The sequence below is a fragment of the Malaya genurostris genome, chromosome 2, assembly GCF_030247185.1.
Source record: "Malaya genurostris strain Urasoe2022 chromosome 2, Malgen_1.1, whole genome shotgun sequence".
In the NCBI taxonomy this organism is placed as follows: domain Eukaryota; kingdom Metazoa; phylum Arthropoda; class Insecta; order Diptera; family Culicidae; genus Malaya; species Malaya genurostris.
This window is the reverse complement of record NC_080571.1, coordinates 134,113,748-134,126,185: the sequence shown is the minus strand read 5'-3', so window position 1 is coordinate 134,126,185 and position 12,438 is coordinate 134,113,748. Positions and strand designations below refer to the sequence as shown.

Below are 12,438 nucleotides of genomic sequence, written 5' to 3'. Positions count from 1 at the left end.
TAATTCCAGAATCGAATAAAATTCACCAATTTTGTATGGGACCTTAAGTCCTTTAATTTGATTTTTTGTTTTTGAAGTTCGATTTGGGCTTTTTTGAGAAAATGATTTAACTTTGAGAAACGATTCGATACTGGAACCGGAATTCTAAAATCGGTGTAGCCGAAATCAGTTAAATTCACCTGAGCAGTGTGTAGACATATTTGAGAAATTGTAGTGTGAATTAATATTTGGGGGAACATTCCGAATCCAAAAACGAATTTATTTGGTAATCGACTATCCAAATCTGCAAACCCGATAAACCTGAATAATTTATGTGAAATGGACATGTTTATACTAATCACCCTGTATCTCCTAAACCAGAAGTCGGAGTCGGCGGGTGGGTAATGTCAGAGACATAACTGGGTGTCGTGAATATGAAAACAACTGACATATTTCTTAACACTTCCGAATATCAATTAGTTGATCAATTGAATGAAATAGTATGTGGAATTTGAAACGATGCACCTAAACTAAAGTACAGATTAGTTACATTTAACATTCTGGAACACAAATATTATGAAATAACCAGTATAGTTCTTTATAATAAAATAATGGTGGCTCTGAAAAGAACCTTTTATGAAAGCGTTTGTGATGGAAAGTGATGAGTTGAATTCGAATTCCGATGGATGCCACTGACTTCCGTCATCTAATTCCAGGCTGAACTGTTGTACGTGGGTGCGACACTGATATGGTTGGTGTACACAGAAAGAAAATATGAAACTTACACATGAATTTCACACAGCAAAAAGTGCACAATTCTAACCAAGCTGTTCTAGATTTTCACTAAACTGAGGATATTTACCTTTGATTTGCGAACAACAAATCCTAATAGTTCTTTAGAAAACTTTTGAGCCATTAGAACGGCTGATTTTGTGTAATGTTCTCCACCGTGGTTTTTTTCATCAATACAAATGACTACATCTGCTCGCAGTGGCGATAGAATTCATACTGATCCAATTTTTGTTGGGAGCTTTCTTTTTACGTGATTTCGTTTGTAGCTTTTTCACTAATGGGCGGTCCTAACGGCTATAAAAATAGCCGCATATAGAATTTTAATGCCGATTATTTCATCTCGGATTTAAATAATTTATTGAAAGAAACTATCAATATGCTGTAGGGATTCGTTTCTAGCATTCAGGAGGGTCAAATTGCGTAATTCTCTACGACATTAAACTCTGGAACAATTTTTCGCAAAAACAAAGAAGGCTTCACTTGATATCGATTACTGTGAATTTCACACAGCGAAAAGTGCACAAATCTAACCAAGCTGTTCTAGATTTTCACTAAACTGAGGATATTTACCTTCGATTTGCGAACAAAAAATCCTAATAGTTCATTAGAAAACTTTTGAGCCATTAGAACGGCTGGTTTTGTGTAATGCTCTCCATCGTTGTTTTTTCATCAATGTAAATGACTGTCAGCTGTGACGTAATCTCTCTTGTCGGAAGCGAAACTAGTTTTACAAACGACACAAAATACATCTGCACGCAGTGGCGATAGAATCCAAACTGATCCAATTTTTGTTAAGAGCTTTCTTTTTACGTGATTTCGTTTGTAGCTTTTTCACTAATGGGCGGTCCTAACGGGTATAAAAATAGCCGCATACAGAATTTTAATGTCGATTATTTCATTTCGGATTTGCAGTTTATTGAAATCTGTAGGGATTCGTTTCTAGCATTCAGAAGGACCAGATCGAGGAACTCACAACGATATTCACTACTTTTCGGAACATTTTTCTCGAACGATTTGTTGTACAGCAGCAGATATTTTGTTCTCTTCCTCAGAACGCGTTCTGATTGGCTGGTGTTGACATGGGTCAAATGAGACAGGTTTGTCAATAGTGTAATTTCAATTTCGATTCAATTGGAAGTTAGATTATATAAATCCTTTCACAGATCACTGAGCTATAAGCTTTAAAAATACGAGCAAGGCAAACGCGGGAACCTTTCATTTGCGACTAGTTTGATCAAAATCAGTCCCGCCATCTCTAAGATCTCGACCTCTTAGTTGACAACACACATACACACACACACACACACACACACACACACACACACACACGCATACACACACACGGACATTTGTTCAGTTTGTCGAGCTGAATCGATTGATATATGACCTGGTATATGATATTGGCCTCGGAGTTTTTCTAAAGTTCTCATATAGAAAGGTTATGCAATCACTGTGAAAACCAACTTTTGAACCGAGGCCCGGAGGGCCGAGTGTCATATACCATTCGACTCAGTTCGTCGAGTACGCAAAATGTCTGTGTGTGTATGTGCGATTATTTATTTTCGTCAAGCAAACGTAGACTACATATAAATTGTTTACAATGTTCACTTACATACTACGCATTATTTCTACGACAAAGCTGAGATTTGATTTGATTTTTTGACATAGTAAGGTCAAGATGTTCGCAGTATTGATTGTAATGGCGCATTATTCGATTGACTGGACTGTATTTTGCATAATTTGTTCTAGCTTGTTTTTCTAAAAATAATTTCCTGGAACGTAATTGACGGCTAGGTATATAAAAATTTAATTGCGATAATAATGGAGCTGATTGAATGCGTTGAAAAATAATGATGTTGATAAAATAAAGCATTGCAAAGTCGCGGCGTTCTTTAATGTTTGTATATTGATGGGCATGCAGCGTGCTTCATATGATGGTAGAGGAAATGCTGTCCAGTTTAATTTACGAAGTGCATATAAAAGAAATTGTTTTGAATAGATTCGATGCGTTCTTCGTGAATAATATTGTATGGATTCCATACTAGGCTGCAATATTCCGAAATAGGTCTGACATATGTAGTGTATAATAATTTAATTGTGTATGGGTCCTGAAAGTTATGACTGAAGCGTTTAATAAAGCTCAGCATGCTATTAGCTTTATTGATTATGGTATTGTAGTGTTCCACAAAAGTGAGCTTGGAGTCTAAGATTACGCCTAAATCTCTTACATTTTTACATTTTTCTACAAGTTGATTTCCTAGATGTATGTTTATAGGTATAGTTTCATTTTTCCTACTGAAAGTTATTGAGTTACATTTTTTTACATTGAGTTGGAGTAGACTTTTGCAGCACCAAATGTGGAATAGATTGATTTCGTTCTGGAATATTACAGCGTCGTTGATATTTTTAATTTCCATGAAGAGTTTCATGTCGTCTGCATATATAAGCACTTTCAGATTTTGGAGTATGAAGGATATGTCGTTTATATGTAAAATGAAAAGGAGTGGCCCTAAGTGAGAACCCTGAGGTACGCCAGAAGTTACATTAATTGGTTCAGACAGAATGTTTTGGAAGCGGACTACCTGAACACGATTCGTTAAGTATGATTTGAGCCATTCCAGAAGAGTATGTTTTATGCCATATTTTTGTAGTTTGTGTAGAAGTAATGGTATGTCAATACGGTCGAAGGCTTTGCTAAAGTCAGTGTAAAGAGTTTCTACGTAGTTTCCGGCGTCCATTGCATTCAGAGTGAATGTCATAAATTCTAAGAGATTTGTTGTTGTTGAGCGGCCTTTAAAAAAGCCATGTTGTTTGTTTGTTATTACAATTTTTAAGTTGATGAAAAAGTTTTTCATTTACAATTTTTTCAAATAATTTTGGAATGCATGAGATAATGGCTATTCCACGGTAGTTCCGAATGTTAGATTTTGCACCAGATTTAAATATTGGTACAAGAAAGGAAGATTTCCATGCTTTAGGAAAAGTACATTTATTAAGTGATAGGTTAAAAAGTAGTTGTAGTGGTAGTGTAAGTTCTTTAGCGAGATTTTTTAAAAATATTGGTGGTATACTGTCAAGTCCAGGCCCTTTTGAGGCGTCTAAGTTTTTCAGTGCTGTCGAAATGTCATGTTCTGATAGATAGTTTACAAAGATGGAGTTGGAAAATGCAGGTATGAAAGAGAAGTATTCACGGTCACGGTCAGTTTCGGAATAAGATGTATATACTTCTTGGAAAAAATTTGCAAAGTGATTGCAGATTTCTGTACTATTTTTCCCTACATGTTCGTCGAGGTGCATTTGAGATGGAAAATTGTTGCTTTTTAGTTTAGTTTTTGTGTAGTTAAAAAAGTTCTTAGGGCAAGTCTTTATTTCGTTTTCAATTTTGCTGTTATATTCTTCATGTGCTGTGTTAATGGCTATTTTGAGTTGATTGCATAGATTTAAGTAATTTTGAAGATGAGCGTCACTTTTTTCTTGTTTGTAAGTTTTGTGTGCTTTTTGTTTCCTATTTTTCAAATGTTTTAGTTGTGAATTGAACCATACAGATAATTTGCTGTTATGATTTTTTCTTCTTCTTTTCATAGGCAAAGTTTCGGCTAATATTTTGTTTATAATGTGATAGAATTTGTTTACTTCGACGTCGACATTTCCTTCTGTACTCAGTATGTTCCGCCAATTTATTATATTTAGTCTACACTTGACTTCTTCAAAGTCAATTTTATTGTATTCCGGCACTTCCTCATATTCCAAGTCGTAGGGAAGGGATGCATTGTGTGTAAATAATGAATATTCAATTGCGGTGTGAAATGCTTCATTTTTCCATAATGGCAGGTTTGATGCGTTCACACAAAAGTCTTCTGTGCAATTTGTGAAAAGAAGGTCTAAATATGCATTTTGTTGATTTTTTACGGAGTTTACTTGATGCAGGCCAAAATTAGAAATTTTGTCGAAAAAGGCGGGTGGGTAATGTCAGAGACATAACTGGATGTCGTGAATACGAAAACAACTGACATGTTCCTTAACACTTTCGAATATCAATTGTATGAATTATGCACGCATTCCCCTTTTTCACATTTTTCGCAAAAACAAAGAAAGCTTCACTTGATCTCGATTACTGTGTATTTCACACAGCGAAAAGTGCACATATCTAAGCCAACTGTTCTTGATTTGCAGTAAACTGAGGATATTTCCCTACGATTTGCAAACAAAAAATCCTAATAGTTCTTTAGAAAACTTTTAGAGCCATTAGAACGGCTGATATTGTGCAATGCTCTCCACCGTTGTTTTTTTCCCAATGCTAATGACTGGCAGCTGTGACGTAATCGCTCTTGTCGAAAGCGTGCAGACGACACAAAACACATCTGCTCGCAGTGGCGATACAATCCAAACTGATTCAAGTTTTGTTGAGAGGCTTGTTTCTACCTGATTTCGTTTGTAGCTTTTTCAATAATGGGCGGTCCTAACGGCTATAACAATAGCCGCATACAGAATTTTATTGTCGATTATTTCATTTCGGATTTGCATATTTTATTGAAAGAAACTATCAATATGCTGTAGGGATTCGTTTCCAGCATTGAGAAGAGTCAAATTGCATAATTCTCTACGACATTAAACTCTGGAACATTTTTCGCAAAAAAGGCTTCACTTGATCTCGATTACTGTGAATTTCACACAGCGAAAAGTGCACAAATCTAAGCAAACTGTTCTTGATTTGCCGTAAACTGAGGATATTTCCCTACGATTTGCGAACAACAAATCCTAATAGTTCTTTAGAAAACTTTTAGAGCCATTAGAACGGCTGATATTGTACAACGCTCTCCACCGTTGTTTTTTCCCAATGCTAATGACTGGCAGCTACGGGAACAACTGAGTTCTTTATCTGAAAAATCATACCGGATTAGCTTGGTTTGGGTCCCATCACATTGTTCCGTACGGGGCAATGAGATGGCGGATTTACTGGCCAATGTGGGTGCATTACAATATGAAACCTATGAAAGACCAATCTGCTTCAATGAATTTTTCAGTCGTTCTCGTCAAGAGGCACTCGTGAACCGGGACTTTATTCGCACAATGTCAAGACTTATGTCCACTCTTTGCTCAAAGCGCATCTTCATCGTGTTGGTCTTAGTGAGAGTAATCTTTGCGTTTGCGGAGACGGTTATCATGACATCGAGCATGTTGTTTGGGCGTGCTCCGAGTATTGCGACGTTAGACTCCAGCTAATTGATTCCCTTCGGGCCCGAGGAAAACCACCTTATGTTCCAGTCTGTGATGTTTTGGCAACCCGAGATCCCCTTTACATGTCCTACCTCTATAACATCTTAAAAACAATAAACGTGCAAACCTAGTGCCCCCTCATTTGCTCTTTCAGTGGTCTACCCCAAACGAACTAAACACTGGTCAAGATGAATTGCTGGAAACCATCCATAAATGACACACCAACACCCATAATACGGCATCCACTCTTTTCCACCTAACAACAAGACAATCGGCCACGTTAAGCTAACGCAAATGAGTCCAATTAATACCTTACTTTAAAAAAACGTCTTAGGGAAATTTATCATCGAATATGCAATATAATGAGTTATTTGTAGTAAATTTGAATGCTTGCTCACTCAGGAGCAAAACTGGTGAATTGTTCGACTTTCTTTAAGAGAAGAAAACCGATTTTGCTATTTTAACTGAAACTCATCTTAAACCTATTTCTATTTTTATTTGAAATTACAAAATTCACAGGCTCGACAGGCAACTACCAGAGGAGGGGGAGTTGCCATTGTCACTAAACGATCCATCCAGCACAGACTTCTGTCTGCCTTTAAATTGCAACTTATAGAAGCCATCGGAATTGAGATTACAACGACGACCCATCATCATCATTGCAGCGTAATGCTTTAAACAAACCAATCTTTGAGATGGTACGTTTCATCATTGAAGCGGGATCTGGCTATGCGCACTCGACGACAGAACAAATTCATCATTGATGGGGAGATAAACGAATAACATGAGCTGTGGGGGAACAAAAGACAAAATCGAAATGGATTCGTACTTGCCGAAAATTACGAATCTGGACAGTACAACATCATCGCTCCGAATCGATCAACGCGACTTTCCAGATCTGGATTTCATTCCATTTGGATATATTCATCAGCAACGTCGCCATAGACAGCTATCCCGTTGCCTTCCATTCAAAGCCCTTCTGGTCCTTAACAAAGGTGCTTAAGAAAAAACGGAAGTCTATTCCTCCTCTGATGTAACCCCAGGACGCAGCTGAAGGAATACCTTTAATCACACCAGTAGAGAAGGCAAATGCGCTAGGCCAACAGTTTGTGTGTTCTCACAATTTAGGACTCAACATTGTTAGTCCACATGAAAGAGCTGTTGCTGATAGCGTAGCTGAGGTTGACCAATCAGACAGCTTGGTTCCTGAGGAAAGTAGAGTCACTGCGAATGAGCTGATAGCTATTGATAAAAAATCCAAAAACATGAAGGCTCCGGTTTTGACAACACATTCAACATTGAGCTGAAACATTTGAGTATTCGTTCATTTGTTTTCTTAGCTAAAATTTTCAACAGGTGCTGGAAGCTTGGCTGCGTCCCTTCAATGTGGAAGTTAGCTAAAGTTATCCCAGTTTTGAAACCGGGGGAAGATCCTTCCTTTTCCAAGAGCTATCGGCCCATCAGTTTAATCTCTGCCCTGTACAAGCTGTTTGAAAAGTCAATACAAAGGCGAATTCTTGCTTTCGCAGATGAACAGGATATTACTGGAAGAACAGTTTGGGTTCCGGAAAAGAAGATCCACCATCCACCAACTCACAAGGGTTAACAACGTCATTCAGCAAAACAAATTAGTGTCGAAAACGACTGCCATGGCAATATTGGATATTGAAAAGGTATTCGATAATGTGTGGCACGATGACCTGGTGTTTAAACTGCATCGGTATAATTTTCCGATGCATCTTATTAAAATTATCTTGCAGATAGAGCATTCCAGGTTTCTCTGAATAATGCACTTTCAGAAAGATTTACTATTCCTGCTGGTGTACCCCAAGGAGGTATCCTAGGTCCCATCCTATACAACGTTTTTACATCAGACATCCCACCTCTTCCGGGTGGTGATGTTCTGTCACAATTTGCTGATGATACTGCCATTCTTTACAAAGGTCGTGTCATTAATGCTCTGAAGAATAAACTACAGACAGGTCTGGACGCTCTAACTGAATATTTTACAAGCTGGAAAATTGAGATCAATGCAGCAAAAACTCAGGTCATCTTGTTTCCACATTCAAGATCTCCGAAACTTGTCCCATCAGACGAATGCCGAATACGATTCGGTGAAGAGATCATCCAATGGTCCGACGAAGTTATCTATCTAGGACTCACCTTTGACAGACATCTGATATTCAGGTCACATGTTGACAAAATCGTTCCAAAATGCAGCATACTCATTAGGTCTCTGTATCTGTTGATCTGTAGAACATCTAAACTGTGCTTGAAGAATCACATGCCTGTCTATAAACAAATCATCTACCCCGCAATTGAATGCGCAGTCCCTGTTTGACGGGGCTGTGCACGAACGCACAAACTTAGGTTTCAGCGCATTCAAAGTAAGATCTTAAATATGATTCTAAATCCCCTTGGAGAAGGACTAGTGAAGTACATGAGATGGCCTCCCTGGATATACTAGTACAAAAATTCGAACAATACTGCACGAAATTTGAAGAGAGGTGCTCAATCTCTGTAATACAAATAATTCAAAATTTGTACGTATTAGGTTAGGGATAGTTATAAGTAGGTAGATAGTTTTATAATAATTAAAATAAATATTATGATTAAACATTAGTATGTAAAACAAGAGTAACTAAATACCTATTATTAATAACGAATCGTATGACAAACAAAGATGAAAGGCCAAAGGGTCAAAACACTTGTACTGAAAAACGTTGATGTAATACACAAAAATAAGATTAATAAACAGATATTTATGCGAAAAAGCGAATAGATGAAACTTTCAGTTTCGTCATCCGCTACTTAAACATCTTTCTCACTTGGAGACATAATGATATCAGCTGTGATTGGCTAGTGAAAACATATGTCAATTCAAAAGAAATTATCAATGGTATACTATTGAAATACTGAAGCGACTTTATCATACATGTTTAAGTTTAATGGATCCGAATCGATTGGTTGTTAAATAATATCAATCCGTCAACAATCGACTGAGTTATTATCATTCAAAATTATGACAGAAAAAGGTTACGCGGCTATTTTTGAAATTTCTATTGACACCTGGCCCCGTATAGCGAAGCGTAAGGCATTTTAATGCAAAAAATGACGTCATGAAGTCTTCTCAGCCTAGATGGCCAGCGCTAAACTTAACAACACCTAAGGATGCAAAGCGTTGCCAGACAGAAGAAAATAATTCTGTTCAAGCTCCGATCAATTGTGTTACAGAAAACGATGATAGGTTTTATACATATAGGTCTCAAACTGTTAATCACGAACGATGACGTATGGAAAATTATATCTCGTTGCTCTGGTGTAACAGAACCAATGGATCTAGTACAGCTTGTGACAATAGGGCAAGATGTTACTGATTTTTCGATTATTTCTTATAAAATTGGATTGGAGCCTGGCTTGAAACTAAAGTACTAGGCCCATCGTCTCGACCCGTCGAAATCTTGTTACTCAGATCGTCGTGTGTTTCTCACCAGTTCGGAGAATTCCTGAATGAATCTGTTTCCGTGCGCTATACTGTGGACGGTAGAACCCTTTAATTTCTCACCAGAGGCGATTATTTTCCAATTGATTCGTCTTCTACTACACTAAATGACCTCGTGTTGCAGCATGTTATATTGTTTGCTAGTTTGAACTATAATTTTAAATGCTAGCATAGTTTGGAGTTCGTATTAGCTAGCTTGGAGTTTATGAATTGAGGCGATGCGGTGTCCTGGTGCTGCTCTTAAAAAGGTATATTTTTATTGTGTTGTTTGATACGTATAGTTAGGAACCGTATTTTAATCGCTGTCATCTGATTGGTCTGAACTCACTGGAATGGCGCAGAAAAATTCAGCAAGAAATTTTTGTTGAGAAATCAAGGCGATATTGATTCTCCGAAGCTTTTATCTAGTCTTGATTTCCGTGCATCACAAAGATTAGTACGTTCTACTGGTTTACTTCAACCTAAATTTCACCGGACGAGGTTTGGATTCTATGAACCGATAATAGCATGCATCAAAACATTTGGCATTGTTGAACATCTCTTCGATTTCGGCGTACCTACACATAAATTTGCGCAGAAAGTGTTACACAATTTTATAACTTGACTACATTATATTCATTAAGACCTTTTATTGTCGGATGAATTGAATAAAAATCAATAAATAGACAGGTTTATAACTTTTCTTTCAGATAAAAATCACAGTATCGCAGAAGCAAATGATTTCTTAATGGTAATAAGTAAATCCAGTAAATAATAAAATTGAAAAGTCCTCAGCCGTATAAGAAATTCTATAAAGGGTAGAACCAATTAAGGAAAAAGGAAGGGGCAAGAAAGCGTGATTTTCTTGATATCTGTACTGGATGAAGGTGCCAACTATCGAAAACAAATGGAATTTCGTTTTGAAACACCCTTTACCGAACGTTTTTCTAAATTTTCTTGTAGAAGTACTATATTTATGACACTAGTCTTTTGTTTCGATGCGTCGTTATAATCATTCCAAGTTTTCAATCGCTCGTTAGGTATCTCAATCCGAATTGAAAAAAAAAATGTTTCGTAGTATTTCATAGTGCTCTCTTTTGCACATCAATGACGTATTATATTTTCGTTTCCTACCTTTTTTTTGTTTACCACGAAATTATTTAGAAATAATGTTTTCTCGCGGCGAAGCGTGGTAGGGCAAATCTCTGGTGAATCATACTAATACAATTTCGATGTGCAAAAAAGAATTCATTTATTCTATATTCATTGTAATCGTTTTTTTAAGTATACATATTTCGACGGAATTGAATGCAAAAGCTAATTTTCTACTCAAAGTAGTTTTTAAGCAGTTTTTGTAAAAATGACATAAATAATATAAAATATTTGTTAATGTAAACAGTATTATCGTAAGATTTTATGAAGTTTCCGCTTTGCGCTTCGCATGGGGCAAAGCGGGGCATACAACTTTTTTAAGTCGTTCTGGACAATTACTCAACCTAAGGAATATTTAAGATAAAAATAGTTTTAAGTCGGGTTGTTAGTTACTGAAGACAATACTAATTTTTATTCGCAATAAAAATCTCATTTGAATAGTGAAAATAACCATTAATCCCAAACGTTCCAGCTTTGACCATGATTTTTCTTTCCGCACGAATTATATTGAATTCTAAGCAATATACATCATTGGACGGTTTTGATGGCAGAATGTTTAGATACGAATGACTAGAACTAGTTTATAGAGTGAGAACAAGACAATCGAAAGCCTCTTTATAATATTTGATTCCATAGATGCGAAGTTGGTTGATCTACCTCTGTATACGAAACGTGTTATCGGAATTCAGTAGTGCTAAAATCTACTGAAATGCAGAATTGAAGTTATTTGCATTCACAAGTAAAACAATTTATACATGTTTTCTGTAAACCACTACCAGACTGTGGGGGTTGGGATAAACTTAAAACACACAACATGCATGAAAATGAAAAAAAAACACAATGGTTGAATTTACTCACCGGCACCATGCAATAAAATTCGAGACATTATCTCTCGCAAAAAATGTTCCACTCTTAGCAGCTGGTAAGAAATGAACATCACCCAGGGTTAATATTGGTCCTGCTAAGCCGGATGTCATCGACTTCGTCATTGACTTACTACGAGCCTGCTTTCGCAATAAGTACTCTTCGGCCGCATGTCGAACATTGTTTGCATGCTGAAATCGGAAGAACAAAATAGTATGAAATTAACTTATTAGTTACAATTTAAACTGTGTATTTACAAACACGGAACCATGAATACCAGAACTAATAGAACCATCAGAACGTTACTTTGATTCCAAGTTGTAGAAAATCGAAGTAACCATCTCTAGTGAAAAATTATTCATCAATTCAGTTTCGGAGTCTTTATACTGCTTCTGGTATTACTGGAATCAAGTTCAGAAAGGGCAAAATATATACACATTCATTATTGTTCACGTTCGAGCCATTCACATATTTACCAATCGTACAAACATAACAGTGACACCAATCTAACTTTGAATCATCAGTTACGGTACAAATTTAAGTTGCAATTGTAATATCCAATTTTGGTTATTTGGCTGAATTTCTCGTTTATTTGGTTCCTTCAGTCTTGTTTACATTCGTACGAGCACATACTTTCGAATTACAGACCCTCACAGTAACAAACTGGCTAATACTTAAGAAGCCAAACAAACCGTCATATTTCTAACATATGTTATAAAATTATTCGTTTGTGGATCCAAAAATGTATTTGTCAGTCTGTTACTATGACAGTTCGTATTTCAAACGTACACTAAGGTCTCTTTTTACACGGGGGTTACGTACCGTGTTAAAAAAATCCGTGTAAAACAAAACCGTGTTAATTGCGGAAACCGTGCAAAATAAAAACCCGTGGGAAATTCGACGTAATAATTCCAAATACCGTAGATTTTATTATTTGTTTGTTTTGTTTTGGA

General features: G+C 36.6%; 1 protein-coding gene across 6 annotated transcripts in view; it reads right to left on the bottom strand.

Moving 5' to 3' along the window:
• The window catches only part of LOC131429404 (GAS2-like protein pickled eggs), a 556,322-nt gene that overhangs the window by 362,222 nt on the left and 181,662 nt on the right, over positions 1–12,438 (bottom strand). For all 6 annotated transcript variants that reach the window (XM_058593488.1, XM_058593485.1, XM_058593486.1 and 3 more), the window contains one exon: positions 11,480–11,676. In XM_058593488.1, the coding sequence (XP_058449471.1) occupies positions 11,480–11,676 (197 nt within the window). The remainder of the gene's footprint in view (positions 1–11,479; positions 11,677–12,438) is intronic.